At 42.4% G+C, this 19,560-nt stretch overlaps 1 protein-coding gene and 1 long non-coding RNA gene across 5 annotated transcripts in view; one reads left to right on the top strand and one right to left on the bottom strand.

Annotated features, from left to right (window-relative positions):
- Positions 1 to 2,981: 2,981 nt before the first annotated feature.
- CIBAR1 (CBY1 interacting BAR domain containing 1) lies at positions 2,982 to 17,933 on the bottom strand. Of its 3 annotated transcripts, XM_088675696.1 has the most exons (8): positions 17,580 to 17,933; positions 15,292 to 15,526; positions 13,784 to 13,852; positions 11,388 to 11,489; positions 7,557 to 7,661; positions 6,169 to 6,282; positions 4,275 to 4,394; positions 2,982 to 3,200 (listed from the first exon to the last, which is right to left on the bottom strand). In XM_088675696.1, exons 1-8 carry the CDS (start codon positions 17,609 to 17,611, stop codon positions 3,126 to 3,128), a joined length of 852 nt encoding a protein of 283 aa, XP_088531822.1. In that variant the 5' UTR covers positions 17,612 to 17,933; the 3' UTR covers positions 2,982 to 3,125. The 3 variants fall into 3 exon arrangements, with proteins under 3 accessions (XP_088531822.1, XP_088531820.1, XP_088531821.1); XM_088675694.1 differs by lacking the exons at positions 2,982 to 3,200; positions 4,275 to 4,394; positions 6,169 to 6,282; positions 7,557 to 7,661 and having other exon boundaries at positions 10,621 to 11,489; positions 16,969 to 17,668; XM_088675695.1 differs by lacking the exons at positions 2,982 to 3,200; positions 4,275 to 4,394; positions 6,169 to 6,282; positions 7,557 to 7,661 and having other exon boundaries at positions 10,625 to 11,489.
- LOC148684873 (uncharacterized) overlaps positions 5,746 to 19,560 on the top strand; it is a 29,903-nt gene continuing 16,088 nt past the window's right edge. For both annotated transcript variants that reach the window (XR_015951538.1, XR_015951537.1), the window contains exon 1: positions 5,746 to 5,883. This is a non-coding gene — a long non-coding RNA (uncharacterized LOC148684873). The remainder of the gene's footprint in view (positions 5,884 to 19,560) is intronic.

Below are 19,560 nucleotides of genomic sequence, written 5' to 3'. Positions count from 1 at the left end.
TCCACAATCAGGACCAGCAGGGCATAGCTGACTTCTTGTGGTAAGCCTAAAGTTGATGGGGTTTTTAGTCTAATTTGGTGTTATGCCATGTCCCCAATGGCAGCCATTTTGTGATTGGTGCCCACAGCACTCTCTCAAAATTCAAAATGTGCTCACTGCTACAAAAAGCTTGGCAAACCTCTGGCGAATTGCTATTGGGATGGTTTATTCCTCTCCTTGGATATTTGCCAATTTCAGCACCATTTGTGATGTTGTATCGACTAGCTAGTAGCAAATCCCCATGTACTTTGTAAAACCGGTTGGACTCCTAACTCCTATCAGCCTCAGCCAGTATGGCTAAAGTTCTGGGTTGGTTGTAGTTCAACATCATCTTAGAAGGCCAGATTTCCCTTCTCTGCTTTTGTATATTGTATGCCATTGTTTTGGTTTGTTTTTCTTTAGACAACAATTTTCTTTAAACAACCCATTTTATTTCACATTGAAGCCACCATGGGGATGGATGCTTGAAGAGCTGGTGAATTACCCATCACATACAAATTTTGACAGTATTCAACATTTGGGGGCCAGAGGACACCTTTAAATTTTTACCTAGTAAGAGATTTTTCTAAAACTAGTCTTAACACAAACTATTACAGTATATTGGTTCTGGCTGTTAATCTAAATTACCCTTGGGCTATCGGGAACAGGACCCCCAGAATGCCTAGGTGTAACACTGGGCTGCTACTAATGGAACAGGTATAATCTATAATCTCATTGTTCTAACATGATTCCGATTTCATGCATGTAATGTATTAGGATTGATTACATTACATCTAAGAAAGCAGTGTTTGGAAGTTTGAACTATGAGTGTGTTAGCCTTTCCATCAGGTCAAGGCCAGTTTGGAGCAGAAACCTTACTCTTGGGGTCCAACTGACCCCAGCAGTGTTTTGTAGGGGTGTGTGTGTGCTTGTGTGTAAGTAAAACTTGAACTTTTCTCTATTGTGTTTCATTAAGTTGGAAAAGAATGGAACTTAATTAATTTTACTTATCCATTCAGTTCAGTAAGTGCAAAATAGACTTGATAACTTACTTGTGGGGTTTTTGTTTTAAATTGAAAGTGGTAGGGGGAAGATGGATCACTTCAAGACAACTGAACGCATTAACTGTTGAGGATGGAGTATAAATTGCTTCAGGTTTGTTCAAAAATATTTCTAATGGTGGTTAAGGGTGCACAGCAACCCCACTGGCTTTGGAGTGCTAACAGCTGTCCCTAGCACAGCAACCCCATTGGCTTTGGAGTGCTAACAGCTGTCCCTACGCTCCACTGTAGTACACTACATAACCATAGTACAGTGGTACCTCGACTTAAGAACGACTCAACAACCGAATTTTTCGACTTGGGAATGGGACAAATGGCCGCACGCTTATGAATTTATCGACATCTGAATGGAACCTGTGGCGGTTTTAGATAGGGTTTTTTTGACTTACGAATTTTTACATGGGGTTGCTTCGACTTACGGATTTTTCCGTTTCCAATGCATTCCTATGGGATATCGCGTTTCCAATGGCACTTTTCGACTTAGGAATTTTTCGACCTACGAAGGTGCCTTTGGAATGGATTAAATTCGTAAGTCGAGGCACCACTGTACACTACAAATGAGAGAGAGGTGAGTATTGCTGCTTGGTTGTCCTGTGTATGACTGAGATGGTTGTAAAGCAAGAGATCAGTGTTAAGGCGTTGTGCTTGCTTTCTCATATTCACTATGGTTCCTTTACAGGCGAGTTTTACATTTGGCACCTTCAGAATAGTCTTCCAGCTTTACCCTCTTAATTGTATCATTCCAAGTCCATCTCTGTTCTGCAGGCCACAGTTAAGAATTACTGACAGAGGAAAAATGCTATTTTGTGAAAAATACAAGTATTTATTTATTGTAATTATTCCCAATGACTTAGATTATGCCATAATGTAGTTGTATTTAAAGTCAAAGACAAAACTGAAATTCATGCAGAAAGACTAGAGTTTATAATACTGATAATAAAAAGTTAATGTAGAAATGCTGGTATGAAGAAAAATTGGCAGGTGTGGGGAAACTTTGGCCTTTGAGACATTGCTGAACTGCAGTTCCCACCAGCCCTAGCGAGCATAGCCAGTAGAAGCAACATTTGGGCGGCCAAGGTTTCCCACATCTGAAATAAAAAGAAAATAAATCACCCCAAATATCAGCTGCATTCCATTTTGTATCCCTATAGGTATTACAAGGAAAATAAAATGTAAATTAGAAGTTCTGTAATACTGAAGGCACTTTCACGAAGAATACTGAAGCAGCTGAACTGCTGCATTGATGCAGATTTTATGCCGTCATCTGCATTGATGCAGCTATAACGTAAGTTAAAGATTGAGGGGCAGAATGTTAGGAAAGTCCTCAAGTAAGAATAGGCACATAAACCTGTGTGCTAGCCACCCAATTTAACACTCCATGAATATGGTAAGTCAGACAATGACAATTTTGGAATGTTTTGTTACACCTTTATGAGAACACTAGATTATAAAGTGAACTGAACAAAGCAGTGCTGTCTATTTTCACCAGCTGCTTAATTTGCTTCCATGCTTTGGCATACATTGGGAAACGGAAGATTAACTTGGTTGCTAGGGATTGAGGCTATCTTTTCTATGAAGGTTGTTTGTGAAACGTCAAAATGTATTCTGAAATAGAATCATAGAATTGTAGAGTTGAAAGGAACCCTGAGAATAATCTAGTCCAAACCCTGGCAGTGCAGGAATATGCAGCTTTCCCATATGGGGATAGAACCTGCAGCTTCGCGTTATGAGCACCATGCTCTAACCAACTGAGCTATCTAGGTCTTTCATAATTATGGAACTCTGAATTCCTTCAAACACAACTAAACTCACTGACACAACTTTATTTTGATATTGCTCAAATCTACTTTTAGTGGACCATTAAATTTCATACCATTAAAAAATAATAATTGTCAGGTAACAGTGATCAGTTCTTTCTTTACTGTAGTTTAAATGAATAGTCTTAATTGTGTCTTATCACCGAGCATCAACACAATGAAAAATATCAATTTGCAGGGGAAACGCTTTCTAGTCTCAAAGGTGCTCTCTTCCTTGGTGGTTTTAATGCTAATCTTCATATTCATCCTCATTGTCATACTCTTCATCTTCCTCCTCCTTTTTCAATGGATTTCTGGAAATCTGCTACACAGAATATGACAAATCAGAATTTTTAAAATTGTAACCAAAAAAAGCATTAGCCTTAAATGAAGTCAAATCTGCATTTAAATATATATTCAGTATCTTGTTTTTTAAAAAAATATTTTTTGTATATAGTATGGGTGTATGGTTGGCAGGTGATCATATAAGGCACTGTTTCTCAAACAGGATCCAGTAGGTGTGGAGTAACATGCAGGTGAGCTTTCCTGTAAAAGTCTGAGGGCAGGCCAACTTTCATACGAAGTGGACAGCAAGAGTAATTTGATACAGACCCTGTAGGCTTCACACTGCCTTGGCACGCATGTGGGGCGGGAGCGAGCTTCATATTTGACTCCCCCGACAGCTTCCATGCTGCTTTCCCAAAGCCGGGTAAGCGAGACACTGGCCTTTGGGAAGGTGGTGTGAGAGGTGGGTGGGTGGTGTCAAAAGTTGCTTGTCTAACCAACTCCTCCTCCCTTGCCTGCCCTGCTTTGTAGCAGTACCATAGACCAGGGGTCCCCAGATTCAGGCCTGCGGGCTGGATATGGACCGAAGGCCTCTTTTATCCGGCCTGCGATGACCCCCGCTGCCGCGCGCTTTTAGCAGCGCAGCGCGGCTGCCCACTTCCGGGTCAGATGTGCGCCAGATATCACTTGCGTGCTTGCACTAGCGTCATTTCCGGTGCACTTCTGGGTCGGAGGATGCCCGTGCGCATGTGCACAAGCTATTCCCGGTACTCCTCCCACCCGGAAGTGTGTTGGAAATAGCGTGCACACGTATGGGCTCACGCACACACACGTTCCCCCACCCTCTGGCCCAAAGCCGGGTAAGTTTGGGGACCCCTGCCATAGACCTTTGGTTGAACAAATCTAAACACCAGGAATTGCTTGCATAGTGAATAAAAGTTGCACAGTGACAAGTTCAGGAGGGAGGAGGGAAGGAAGGAAGGTCTTCCTACCCAGAGGAGAAAGGGCCAGAGAAGATGTTGATGGAAATCAGAAAGTGAGGTAATTTAATTCATTAATTAAATAATATTTCATGGAATGTAACTAAGGAAAGCATTCAAGCTTTCTAACCAACCTGAACTATTCCAGGACAAGATTTGGATGAAGCATTCCTTTGAAGGGGAGACTCTGAATTTGCACGAACAATATCCAAACGAGACTGATGTTCTGTTTGATAAAGCGAACTCCGAAACATCTGTTAAATAAATGTTGGTGTTCAGAATACACAGGAGACCAGGGGTTTTCAAATCTACCTGCTGTGAACCTTTTCTATATCAGTTTGTTACCCAAGGAAAGACTCTGTGCATGTCTGCCCCACAGCCTCAGCACCTTGCAAATGATTCTGAAGCCTGTTGTCTAAGAGTGTACATACACCGGTAGTTCACATGGGAAACTGGCCAGTCCTGTTAAGCTTCACAGTTTGTCCAATTATAAAACTCAAGAACTAGATAAGGTGCAGCAGGGGTGCCTAGAGCAGAGACGTGATCCGGCAGACAATTTTTTCTGCCCTCAGCAAGATAATGATTGTGGCAGCAGCAATTTTTTTTAAAAGATCCAGCATGTTGGAAGCAGTGGATGGTGCCTAGTGCCCTAATGGGGATGCAGATTACTCATCAGTCATCCATTAAATCATTTGATGAGCAAAGGAGGTTACAAGCTCTCTCCTCACCTCATCTGCATGAATTAGTGGCTTTGTGCAAGAGTGTGGTGAGGTCAAACCCACATGCAGCTTCCAGAGGGTTGGCCAAGGATGAATGCAGCTTGGAGCCATAAAAGTTTACCGTGCCCTGCTATATAGAGCCCACAGGATTTTTCTAGCATACATTCTAACTAGAAAACAGGTGTGCTACTGCCTTATGGCCAACAGATACTGGCATAAATTCTAGTAGTTCTACTTAACTTGCTGGAGTGGATGTCTGAAGCAAGGTTGCAGGGATAAATTGCAGCTAAATGCTGTTTGCCTCTATGGCTCCAAACTTGTCTTCATTTCTTTTCTTTTTTTTTAAACTATGCCTTACCAGGAAGTGAAATGGTAGCCTCAGGAAGAATAGACCAAGCCTTGCAGCTGACCACTACAGGGGCTGGCATGTGAGATTTCCCTTAATAAATCTTTAGAAATATTCCACCTTAGTAAGTTAAGATTTAAAATTGCTCTTAAATCTTGTCACTAGCACAGGCTTCATTTTGTTCATTATGGCTGAATACATTGTTAAGGATTTTCAGTTATCTGAAGTTCACTGAAGAGTTGCCAATGGCACAAGGGCTAGATATTTTATTTATTTATTTATCGAAAGTTATACACTGCTTGATTGTAAAATAATAATAATCTCAAAGCGGTTTACAAAAGATAAAACTCTGAAATCAAGAAAAAATACAGCCCTACTTTAAAACATTAAAATGTTAAAATACTAAAACATTAAAACTTTTTAAGCAGCAGCAGCAGCAGAGGAGTTTGGATTTGATATCCCGCTTTATCACTACCTGAAGGAGTCTCAAGGCGGCTAACATTCTCCTTTCCCTTCCTCCCCCACGACAAACACTCTGTGAGGTGAGTGAGGCTGAGAGACTTCAGAGAAGTGTGACCAGCCCAAGGTCACCCAGCAGCTGCATGTGGAGGAGCGGAGACGCGGTTCACCAGATTACGAGTCTACCACTCTTAACCATTACACCACACTGGCATCTGGGTAAGCTTGTCTAAACAGGAATGTTTTTAGGTGCCGAAAAGAGTAAAATGAAGGCGCTTGCTTGATCTCAATAGGCAGGGAGTTCCAAAGTGTGGGTGCTGCCACACTATGTGCCAATTCCACTGATCTAAGGGGTCAAATGGGTGCATATTGGGTAAGACACTCTCATTGGTTAGCAGGTCCAAAGATATGCCTCAATAACATTAAATATTGTGTAAATTGTGTCGGGAAAACAAACCAACAACCCTGCACACCAGTACATTAGAAGTTCATCATGTTTCTTACCTCTAGGTCTTCATTCTCATCAATATTTTGTATAGTTTGGTAGGCAGCAGTGTAAATTTCTAAGGCTTTCCCATGGAATAGCATTTCAATTGTTACAAATTCTGAAAAGATATTCTAAAAACAAATGAAGGGAGAAAGTGTTACAGTAACTGCTCTTCATAAAAAATTGGCCTCTCAATTTTTAAAGTTCTGCACAAGACTGAAACAGCTTTACCTATTTTTATAACAAGTAGAAACTAGCTGTGAGTGGGCTGTGATACTACATTGCAACATATATTACCTAAAAATCCTCAGTTACAATTTTTACATTTTCCTTTAGCATTCTAGTACAAGCTGACACCTCATTTTACCCACAAACTGGGGCAAACGTACCCCACTGGGGTTCCTGTGAATTCCAGCAGCTGCTTGAAATATTTCTTAAGTTAAAAATTAGCCAATATGAGCGACTTCATAATTCTCCACAGTTATGGGGTCAGTTGTCCTGTGACGAGTCCATTCTATCCCCAGCAATGTCTCAAAATTGGGTACAGTAGTTGAAAAATGTTAGCATTTTGCTTGTACTCTTAATTCCATTTTTTGTAAGTATACCACTTCAAGAGCAGTGGAGTGGATTTTGTTTAGTTTATTTTGTCTGTACATTCCTCCGTGTGCAAGCACACACAAAACCCTTAAGCACCTCAGCAGTCTATTGAACCCTGGAGTAAATTGTACCCTAGGGAGTTAATTCTGCTTCAGATTGGCATTATCTTGACACAGGAGTAAACACTCTTATAGTGCAAACTTGCAACACTAGTTTCTTATTTGTAATGGGTTGTCTTCAACATTGTGCAAGCAGACTTGTGGAACGGGACTTACTCTTCTCCTCTTCCCCCCTGGAGCCCCAAAACCTGCTCTTGAGGATATGCTATATTCCTTCTGTTATGTACTATGACCAGACATTTCATCTAGGCATTTTTGGGCTTCTTTTTTTGTACTGCTTTCTTCTCTAGGGCTTCCTGATAGCACAAGGAGGATTGTTTACTTGGTGGTTTATAGCTTTGCTCCAGTTGCGTCACAAAAGAAATAATGCTCTCTGTACATTTTTTTTTTAAGGGAACAACATGTGATCCAATGTACCCCAATAGTTTTTGTGCTTTATTGATATACAAATGAAAACTTTAAAAGGAGATATAAAGTAAATTTTATTATGTAAAACTGAAGTCATTTTGAAATTATAATGGTATTTATTTCTAGCTAGGACAAGGGGACCTGTTGGTCCCCAATAGCAGGTGAACGTTTGTTAAAATAAATAGTGAAGGAATATTAAATAGACAATCTAAATGGCTCTTTCCCTGAGCCATTTTTTAGGTTGTTGATTTATATTAGAGTATACCCGCTCCCTCACACACCTTTATATCTCTTATTTTTTGTTTTTCAAAGTTGTCAATGGTTTCTTCCAAGTACCGACTTGTCCGCGTGGCATCCAGTGAAGCTCTTTGTAATTCACTTTCGGCCTTTAAATATAAATGATAAACAGATGTTATTCCTATAATTTTGAACGGATGCTATTAATCAGTATGCCCTGGAAATATGAACCACTATAGTGGTAGCTCTCAGAACAAAGTTATTACACTGTATTTCATAAGAAGAGTTCCCCTGGATCAGAACAAAGCCCAGCTAGTTCAGTCTCCTGTTCTCTCAGTGACCAACCAAATGCCCATTGAAAGCCTGCAAAGAGAATATGAGCACAACAGGACTCTTTGTACTTGGGCTCCCTAGCAACTGGCATTCAGAGAAACATTGCCTCTGAAACTGGACATCACAGCTAGTAGCCATTGGTAGCCTTATCCTCCGTGAATTTGTGTAAACCCCTTGTAAATCTGGCTGGCTTGGTGGCTGTTACAACAGCTTGTGATAGCAAATTCTATGGTTTTACTATGTGTTGTATGAAGAAATACTTCCCCTTGTTTGTCCTTAATCTCCCTCTATTCAGCTTTATTGGATGACCCTGGGTTCTAGTACTGAGAGGAGAAAACCATCTCCATCTACTTTTTCCACCAAATCATCATATCTATTTATATACCTCATGCATGACTGTATAGACATTGGTCATGCCAATTCACTGCCTTTATTTGCCTTCATTCTAAAGATGCACATTTGCAACCTTTCCTCATAGGGAATTATGTTAGCCCAATGGCTATTTGGCTTACCTTTTCTGAACATTTAAGGATCTAAAATACCATATTTTTCTGTCTATAAGACGCCCCCATGTATAAGACCCCCCCTATTTTGGGGGACTCAGGTTTAAGAAAATGGGGGGAGATGTATCCGTGTATAAGATGCCCCCTAATTTTTGACATTATTTTTGAGGGGGAAAACCTAGTCTTATACACGGAAAAAATATGGTACCCTATTTGAGAGGAGGTGACCAGAACTGTATACATGATCCCCAAGTGCAGTTGCACCATATATTTGTTTAATGTCATTCTGATATTAGCAGTTTTATTTTCAACCTTTCCTCATGATCCCTAACAGGAAACTCGCCCTTTTTCACAGTTCTGAGTTATTGAGGATCTCTTTAATGGTCAGTAACTGCCAGTTCAGACTTCCAAAGCAGTTACACTGCATCACTGCTACCATTTTATTGCTCATTTCCACGGTTTGGAAAATAACTGGTCTTGTGGCTCACATGCAAAAATGCAGCTAATACTAATAAAGGATTTTTTTTAAAAAAAAATTGCTTTAAGATTATCATAAACTCTGGGTGGAATACAATTTGGGCTACTGTGCTGATGGAACGCACCCAACAATTGGAACAGTTAAGCAGTTTGAAATCATTTCTCTTTACAGCCCCTGCAAATCTCCAAAGGCTTGGAGTCTGAAGGAGATTTTGTTGGACAAGAGGGGGAGGAGGAATCTCCAGAAATTGATTTCCTCCCCTTCTGATGGATGTCTTTCATCAGTGGAATAACACCAACTGAAGTCTGCCCTCTATATAGGGCAATAGTGTGGGAAATGCTGTAGCAATCAAAGTAATGGTATAGGTTTCCGTTGAGTGAATGACCAACTTTAAAAAGCACTTAACCACGTCAGAGCTGAATTTCAGGGCACTTTACTCTGGTACTGTCTCGGACCTTTGCTACACTACTGTCTCCTGCACCAGAAAGGAAGTTAAAGTCTCTTATAATTGAATTTCTAGCATTTTTGCCTTTCTCCCTAAGAAATTTTTTGAAGCCAAAACAAGCTGACCATGACATGCGTGTATCTTTTTAAGCAATATAATAATGTAATAAACATTACATTATACTTCATCTACTTTTTCAAGCTGCTGTTTTACCAGAAAAGAACCTTAGAACAGCTGATGACATCTGGTGTTTATTGGCTTCACCATAATGATTGTAAAAAAGATACAGTAACTTGTACAGCTGGGATGCTGATATACAAATAACTGATGAAACATAATTATCAATAGTAGAATTTAATCTGATACTGCATCAAAAAAAGAAGACCTACCTGTGACTGAAGTTTGCAGTAAATGAAATATTTTAAGTTATGGAAGGTGCTAACACTGTGGTATTCAACAGACATAAAAGCATATTTATATACAAATAACTCAGTTGGCTCCCAGTGTATCTTAGGCATTCAGATGTATTTCTGATGGATTTTTAAAAAGAAAATCTAGAACCTATAACAAAACAGAGAGCTTAGAAAGATTATTTTCCTCTCAGGAGCTTCATTGGTAGACAACTCCTTTTAAATTATGTTATCTGCTGATGTTGCTATCAATCAGCCAGAATACCATACTTTACGGCAGAGGTTTTCAACCTTTTTGAGTCCACGGCTCCCTTGACCAACTGCATTCTTTCTGCAGCTCCCCTGTGGGGCCCAGGAGCCCAGAGAGCTGGCAGCCTCTCACCCTTGTGGGGTGTTCCCTCAGCCTCCTCTGGGCAGTCAGTGCTGCCACCCCTGGTCTCTAAGCTGCTCTCCCCTGCCCCAAAGACAGCTGCCTCCTCACACTGCCTCAAAGGGTTCTGGGAAAGGGATGCCCCCAATCTTAGTGGCCCAACGGAGACTGGTCAAAGGTGAACATGAGGCCAGCACCTTACCTTAGGAGGCAGCAGTGGACGCTGCTGGGCCTGCATGGCAGAAGGGCTCCCCTTCAGCACCGGTCACTCAGCTCCCAGGCAGGCCATGCAAACAGCAAGCACAAGAAAGGCCAGCGCCAGCCTGCCCAGTCTTCCACTTGTCTGTCCATTCCCAACAGCAAGGACTGATGGACTGGCTGGCTCAGCTCCCTTGCTTGCTTACTCCAAGGCCGCCTCGGCTCCTGGCAACCAGCACCCCCTGGCAAGCCCCAGAGACACTATGCGCTTGGGGAGCTTGTAGCCATGGCCACTGCAACAGCTGTGCAAGCCTTTAGGAAGCAGAGATGTGGGCATCAGAAGAAGGAGGGAAGGAAAGAGGGACAGACGCCAGCGTTGCCTGCCGCACCTCTGACCATCATTGAAAACCACTGCTTTAGGGACATAGAATTGTAGAATCATAAAGTTGGAAGAGACCACAAGGGCCATCCAGTCCAACCCCCTGCCAAGCAGGAAACACCATCAAAGCATTCTTGACATATGCCTGTCAAGCCTCTGCTTAAAGACCTCCAAAGAAGGAGACTCCACCACACTCTTTGGTAGCAAATTCCAATACCGAACAGCTCTTACTGTCAGGACGTTCTTCCTAATGTTTAGGTGGAATCTTCTTTCTTGTAGTTTGAATCCATTGCTCCGTGTCCGCTTCTCTGGAGCAGCAGAAAACAATCTTACTCCCTCCTCCATATGACATCCTTTCATATATTTGAACATGGCTATCATATCACCCCTTAACCTTCTCTTCTCCAGGCTAAACATACCCAGCTCCCTAAGCCGTTCCTCATAAGGCACCGTTTCCAGGCCTTTGACCATTTTGGTTGCCCTCCTCTGGACACGTTCCAGTTTGTCAGTATCCTTCTTGAACTGTGGTGCCCAGAACTGGACACAGTACTCCAGGTGAGGTCTGACCAGAGCAGAATACAGTGGTACTTCCCTAGATCTAGATGATATACTCCTATTGATGCAGCATACTATATTCCACATACTATGTGGAAGAAATTGCACTGGAGAGGCATATCTCACAGAAACATAAATTTTGCAACAGTCATCTAGTAAAGTGCATCTTTGAAAGCTGCTAAATACTTGGTTTGCAAAGGATACAATAATGTGCCGGTCTGATGGATTTCGTTGACGCGTCTTTTCAAGCTGAGAGAGCTGTTTTGCTTCTCGATTCTTTGCTGATAAAGTTGCTTTGAGATCCTCCTGAAATCATATATATGGACACACTCAAAGTGTAAAGATTTTACAGAAACGTTTTCTGTTCATTTGAGTTCCTGATAACTAGCCTTCAAGTCAAAGCAGTTTTACCACACTAACCATTCATTTTGTGCAATACCAGGTCTTGGAAGTTAAGACTACTAATCGAGACAGGATTATGAACTGGAAACTGCTTTTAATGACAGGGCTGGTGCTGTGCTTTTATTGTAATTATCTGTATGCTACTAGATTACATACATAGTTTTGATTATATTAATGTTGGTTTTTAAATGATTCCCCCCCCCACGTTTTTAGCTATTCCTATTTTATCTATAAGCCGTCTTGTGCCCCTGTTGGGTAGTAAAGGTAAAGGGACCCCTAACCATTAGGTCCAATCGTGACCGACTCTGGGGTTGCGGCGCTCATCTCGCATTATTGGCCGAGGGAGCCGGCGTACAGCTTCCGGGTCATGTGGCCAGCATGACAAAGCCACTTCTGGTGAACCAGAGCAGCACACGGAAACACCGTTTACCTTCCCACTATAAGCTAAAGGTAAAGGGACCCCTGACCATTAGGTCCAGTCGTGACCGACTCTGGGGTTGCGTGCTCATCTCGCATTATTGGCCGAGGGAGCCGGCGTATAGCTTTCCAGGTCATGTGGCCAGCATGACAAAGCCACTTCTGGCGAACCAGAGCAGCACACGGAAACGCCGTTTACCTTCCCGCTGTAGTGGTACCTATTTATCTACTTGCATTTTGACGTGCTTTCAAACTGCTAGGTTGGCAGGAGCTGGGACCGAGCAACAGGAGCTCACCCCGTTACAGGGATTCGAACCACTGACCTTCTGATCAGCAAGCCCTAGGCTCAGTGGTTTAACCCACAGCGCCACCTGGGTCCCTACCATCCCACTGTAGCAGTACCTATTTATCTACTTGCACTTTGACATGCTTTCGAACTGCTAGGTTGGCAGGAGCTGGGACCGAGCAACGGGAGCTCGCCCCGTCTCGGGGATTAGAACCGCCGACATTCTGATTGGCAAGCCCTAGGGTCTGTGGTTTAACCCACAGCGCCACCCACGTCCCAGGATATAAATGAATATATAATAAAAATAATCAGAGATGGGATTTTTTCTAAAGAAAAGGTTCTCTAATGCTATGGGTATGCATGTAATACTAGGATTAATACAAGACAATCTTAATCAGATATCACATGACAAAGTTCAATATACACAGAATATATGCAATTGCCAAATAAAAGATAATAAAGTAAAACAAGAAAACTTGATTATTCTTATACAGTAATAGGTAATGAAAGGCAGAAAACAGAACCCCCATTTCCCCATTCTTAATGGCAATATTTGCAGTACTGTATCTTTCCATCAAATATCATCTTAAATGCATGGGAGGCAATCTTAAATAGGTGGTAATTTCCCACTTCCAGGCCTATAGCTTTTCAATATTTCCTATGAATACACTTCTAATGAGGGATTTGTGTGCTCTTTCCCATGTCTCCATGGTTTCTTCCTGAAATTGCTGCAGCCAATTATAAAAAGAGATAGAAAGCAAAAAAATCTGATTAGTATGATCTCTCTTGCTCCCTAATTTATCTGCTTTTTTTTGCCCTTTGATTCGTCTGATCTCATCCCTCCCTCCCTCCATGGCTTCTGCCTGGAAATGGGAACTGTTGAGTAGCAAACCCCCAAATACAAGGAAGTAAGGAAGCCAGCTGCTGTTCAGATAAGTGAATCTGCCAAGCATATAGCAAGGTTTGGGCATATTTCTTTAAGTGTGGGTAAGTGAATTTTTGTATAAAGAGCATGCAGATAGTGGGACCTGTGTGTATTCTGAATTTCAGTCTCATAAACACAAGAGCTGCCTCTGTGGTGCTGCATTTTGAATAAGATTGCATTGGTTCAGAATGTGGTTGCTAGATTACTAACTGATCCACATCATCCTTGTGCTGTCTTAAAAGCATGACATGAGGTCAACAGAACAGCCTTTTCCTGCTGTGGTTTCCAATCAAGAGGCATACTGTGTTTGATCCTTCGGGTAGCATAGCCACTGACAGTTATTCCATGAAGTTGTCTAATTCTACTTCATTGGATGACCTTAGGTTCTAGTGTTATGTTCAGGTATGTAAAGTTTAATTATTGATATGACATTTTCTTGCTGAATTTACCAACAAATGATTACTGAAATACTAATTTATGAGAGCAGAAGCATCAGTTGAACTTGCTTAGTTATTTACCTTCCTTGAAAAGAAAATAGACATGCAATGGAAAACAAAATCCATCACCTACTCTCTTAAGTTTTATGATGGTCCCATAACATTTCAGAGGTTCAACAACTTTTGCTTCAAGTCTTTCTACCTGTAAAGAGGAGTAATGAAGTATTATTTTGGCTTTAAATTTTGGCTATCAGTCTTAAAACTGGTTTTGAGGAAATTCAAACACACAACTAAGGAAGAGGAAAAGCATACTACAATTCTGCAGTAAGAAAATTCAATTTTGGTTTTAGTATTTAGTATTACATCTGCATATTTACTTTAAAATACAGTTGATTAATTATCTGCCTTTTAGCTCAAAGAATAAATTGAAATACAAATGACATCTCTCAAAACACTCACTACAGTTGTCTTTTCGAAATATTGAATAAGCATAGTAGGAAAGAAAACATTTAATACTGTTCCCCTCATTCCCATTTACAGTAATAAAGCAGGACCAAAGTAAACACAGGTAAATAAAAGTGTCCTTAACTTTCAGCACCATCTGGTAAAATTTGCCCCAAACATCTAAAGATTTAGTTATTCAATTTGATTAAAGTTTCTAAATGAGTTTTCCCCCCCAACCCGGGGTATTTCTGCAAGGAAAGGTTTGCTGGATGATACGAGGGGGAAAAGCAGAAAATGGCATGGCGATTTGTGTAACTATGAAACATGACCATTTTGAGAAATGCAAGATGGCAAGGATGTCTCCATCCACCTTCATAGACTAGCTGTAATTTGGATCTTCTACCACAATGGCTATTATGTGAAATCATGATGTGACACATGCTACCTGAACGCTTGTCTCTTTTTGTGTTTATTAGATTTGAAGCCAATAATATTGGCAGGCACTTTTCTTGCTCTTTTGCTTAGGAGTGTTTTAAGCACCTTATAAATTACGATGATCAGAAATAAAACAGGAAGAAACAGCTGTCATGAGAGTAGCACTGAATCTATGCAATATACTAACATTTATTCTTTTGATTACTGGAAACATTTCCAAGTCATGCCAGCTTTGCAATCTGTCTTTGCCTTTCCAAGCCTAAGAACCCAACTAGCAACTGTATCATTCTTTAAGGGGAAACATATGCAGTGTGCACTCATCTCAGCAATGCTGAACACAGGTCAGAGTTCAGAAAAGAGCACATAAGAACAGAATAATCATTTTAAAATGGCAAGATGGAAGAGCAGTGGTGTAACCCGGGGGGGGGGGGAGCAGCAGCAATGCAGCTCCTTTTTAAAAAATGCCACGGTCATTTGCAAACGGTAGTACTGCTGCTAATTACCCAGTATTTATATTGTTAGCTGATCAGTGGATTCTGTGTTTTCCTTGGGCTGCATCAGAGCAAGAAAATATGGACTTTAATCCCCCCGAAATCAATGTGAAAAAGGTAAGACAAACTTGTCTCATAGGACCTTAGCACAACTAACATACTCTGGATCCAACCTCTTATTCTAAAGTGCATAAAGTCATGTGCAAATAAAAGTACAGTACTAGCTTGTAATTTAAAATACAAACTTTCCACCATGAAGTGTATTATATACCTCTGCGTGGCGATAATCTTGAAGTTTGGAAAACTCGTTTGCAAAGTTTTTCAATCCATTCCTTAAACTTGGTGTTTCTGTAGCTGCATAAGCATGAATCTCATTTACTAGAAGATCTGCTTTGTCTCGCAGTCTGGCAGTTTTTCGTACATATGCTGCAAATATTTGGCACAATTCACCAAAATGTTTTTCCACTTTTGACACAGATTCTCGTACTTGACGAGTCTGGTTGTCCCTAGACAAAGAAGTTAAAGCATTATGGTCAGGCAACATTGACAACAGCCTAAACAACTCCGATAATACTACAATTATTTTGATCTCAGTTCATTTGAAGAGAAGAAAAAACAATCTGCTCTATTGGTAAGTGTTTAGGGTGAATATCATTAATTCATAGAATTCTAGAGTTGGAAGTGACCATGAGAGTCATCTAGTTCAACCCTCTCTGATGAATGAATCTTTCCCCCCAATGTGGGGCTCAGACCCACGAACCTGAGATTAATTAACTGAGCTATTACTGCTGTTAATCTTCTGTAGCTTTCTCAAGATGGCCCCCTCCATCAAGTTTGAACAGCATACAGTGGAACCTCGGTTTATGAACACCTCGGTTTATGAATTTTCGGTTTATGAACGCCGCGGACCCATCTGGAACGGATTAATTCACTTTCCATTACTTTTAATGGGAAAGTTCGCTTCAGTTTATGAACGCTTCAGTTTATGAACAGACTTCCGGAACCAATTACACCCATGTTTCAGTTTATGAACGCTTCAGTTTAAGTACTTCGCGGACCCGTCTGGAACGGATTAATCCACTTTCCATTACTTTCAATGGAAAAGTTCGCTTCAGTTTATGAACGGTTACTCCGCGGACCGTCTGGAACGGATTAATCCACTTTCCATTACTTTCAATGGGAAAGTTCGCTTCAGTTTATGAACGCTTCAGTTTATGAACAGACTTCCGGAACCAATTGTATTCATAAACCGAGGTACCACTGTATAGGTGTTCCAAGTTCCCTAGCTCCTGGGATTCCCCAAATGCCACATCTGATTATCTGCTGGAAGTAATAATAACGTTCCTGGTAGTTCAGTGATGAACAATATATTTAGGGCAAGTCTTCAGTTACCTGTATGAACATGCCCAAGTATTAGTATTCAAAAATCCGAATGCCAGCAAGAGCTGTTACACTGGTGAATACTAGGGGCAGTTTTCTCAGCAGTGGCCCCACACCTTTGGAACTGCCTCCCCGCATCCCACCAAGTGGTGCATGCCCTTTTCAGTGCTGGCTATTAATATATGAAAACATATTTATTCAAGTCTGTATTTACTAAATCATGCTGCTGCTGGTGTGTGCGTGTACTTTGCAAATGTATCTTCAGGTGGTACCATATGAGGGCTGTGTGCCCTGAAAGATGAGTTAAAAACCTTTCCATGGGCGTAGCCAGGATTTTTGTTTGGGGGAAGGAGAGAGAACCAAGATAGTTAGTATTTCTATTGTTTTACTTGATGGGGAGAGGGAGCTGTCCCTCTGCGCCCCCTTGGCTACAGGCACAAACCTTTAAAATACATATTAGAGCTGCATTGCAAAAATAGTATAGCTCATTTTCTAAAACCCAGAAGGATTACACATTCCATAGTATCTAAAACGTGTGTGTGGAATGGAGAAAAGAATGAGTCATTACTTCTTCCGAGGGAGATTTCGAAGCAGGCGCAACAACAGCGAAGTTGCGGTGGGGTGGGTGATTCTAGCGACCGGGCGCCTGAGACAGACCGGGCTTCGTTTCTCCTCCAAGCTTTCCATTGCGCTCGGATTTGCGCAAGGAGAACTTGCTTGCTGCGAAGCTTTGAATCTAGCTCCGAGTCCTCGGCCCCTTAGGTTCACCGGGACCTCCCAAATACGCACACCCGAGGATTTCAGCGCCGAGCTCTAAAATACGCGTAGGGTTCCTGAGCGCGTGCAGAGTGCCTTCCCCCTCGCGGCCGAGACACAGTCGGGGATGAAGAGAAGGGGGTGGGCTACTTGCTTGTTAGGATACAAACCCGGGGGGACCCATCGTATGTAGGTCGATGGGTGTGGTGGTAGGGATCCCCAAATCATCCAAACCTACCCCCTCCCCGAAACCCCCAATTAGGGGGCCGTCCTCCCGTCCACCCCAAGGCGAGCATCCTTGTTCGCTGCGCCTCCCCCCGACCCCGGTCGGCGAAGATCCCTCGCTTTGCGGCCAACAGCCAAGGCGGAGGGCAGCTTGACCCCGCTCCCGCCCGCCCCTCTGCCTCTCCGCAGAGCCGTTACCTGGCGTCCAGCCCGCGGCCCAGCATCAACATGGCGGCGGCGGTGGCGGCGGTAGAAGCCGCAGCGACGACAACAGCGGCGGTTAGCGGAAGGAGCCCCGGGCGCGCGCGCGCGCGCGGCTCCCAGCCGGTTCCCTTGGAAACCGAGGACCGCCCAGCCGGCTGCGCGGCCTAGCCTCGCCCACCCGAAAAAGCCGGCCTGAGGGGGGAGAGGCGGCCCAATGAGCTCGCCTCTCTTTCGCTCCTCGGGAGGGCAGGGCTCGAGTCTCTTCCCTTCAGAGTCCGCCGTTGTTGTAAAACGGAGCCCTTTCTGGGCAGTACTTTTAGAACGGGTGGTGGTGGGGGAAGAGGATTTCAAGATGATGCTGGACTCCAACTCCCATCGGCCCCGGATAAGGTGGCGAGCTGTGAGGAATGATGGGAGCTGTAGTCCCAACAGCGCCTGGAGACCACAGACCTCAGTAAGCCCCCTACCTCACTTAGCCTTCATTCCTCATTCATAGTATCATATAATTGTAGAGTTAAAAGGGGTCCTGAGGATCATCTAGTCCAACCCCCTGCAATACAGCTGCCCCATACAGGGAACAAACCTGCAACCTTGGCATTGTCAGCACCACACGCTCTAACCAACCGAGCTGTCCTGAACGCAGTTGGTTTGTTATTTATTTGTCACTTTATGAAGCCCATGGCAATCCAAAGCGACCTGCAAACACTCCAGCCAGCTACATGAGCCTCTCACCTCGCACAAGACAGACGAGCACGAGAATGAAGGAGGGAAGGGGGCTCTTTGCAATCTCTGCAGCATCTGCTGTGTCTTTGGATAGTGCTTTTAGCTAAATACAGTAGTAGAAAACGTTGGGAGATACAGTCATCACAGTTCTCCCAAAGAATATGTGCTATGGCTCTTAGGGTCCTTGAAATGAAATTTGGACAGTGCACACCTGCTACCAAACACAGGACGCAGTTTGCAACATAGCACTGCAAATGTTGCATTTTGAGCATTTGTGGCAGCATTCAAACTTTGAATGGTGGCAAACATGCATGTCCAACTCATGGGTTGGGAGGGAGCCACCATACACAGGGTTTGTAATCTCCCTGCTGTTCCAGATTCCCAGTGCTTGTATGAATAGGGCTACTGTGGGCCCTACAGTAATAGAACTCTCTTCCTCTAAAAAACCTGCCAAAAGTTGAACCTGAACATTTTCTTGAAGTCTTGGAAGGCAGTTTTGTTTGGATTAGTTGCTTATTGCTGTGGATAAGCAAACAGCAGGTGGTTTTTAATTTGGTAGAATTTGCATTTTTACAGTTTGGCTTTCTTTACAATAATTTTAATTTGTTTTATGATATTTTTTAATAATCCTGATTGCTTGGGGCTGAGTGAGCATAAAATCCACATGGGGGAATAAAGGAGCAGAAATCATGGTAAGAGAAATTACATCACTTTCTGCCCGCTCTAAACTCAAATGGGAATCAGACCCAAGAGTTTTCAGTGCCTAGTCCCAAGCCCAGATGGCAAGTGCTTTGCTCACAAATTCTTGAGATATTGCTTTTAATTTACTGACCCGAGCATTTTCTTTTTCGAAAATGCATATTAGCTTTAAAAATGTAGTCTTAATTTTATTCTTAATTATCAGAATATATCATTTCAGTATCTAAAATTGTAGAGATGAAAATGCTAGCTTTTAGCAAGTGACTCAGTTTGAAAGTTGTGAATAAATTGGAACCATTAAATGATAACTCACATTTTAGCGGTGTGTGTGTGTGTGTGTGTGTGTGTGTGTGTGTGTGTGTGTGTATTCCAGGTATTCTGTACAGGAATACCTTTTTGCTATCATACATCCATGTGGTTCTGGCAGTGCTGATGTCTTGATTCATGGTTACTGTTATTTCACCTGCCTTCTGAAAAGGCAAGGCTTCACAGCAAGATTTTCATCAGTGAGTCCTTGCTTCCTATAAAAATCTGAATCTAAGGGGCTGAGGAG

This window comes from Zootoca vivipara, chromosome 8 (assembly GCF_965207765.1).
Source record: "Zootoca vivipara chromosome 8, rZooViv2.hap1.1, whole genome shotgun sequence".
NCBI lineage: Eukaryota > Metazoa > Chordata > Lepidosauria > Squamata > Lacertidae > Zootoca > Zootoca vivipara.
The sequence above is the reverse complement of the archived record's forward strand: the minus strand, read 5'-3'. Positions and strand labels throughout refer to the sequence as shown.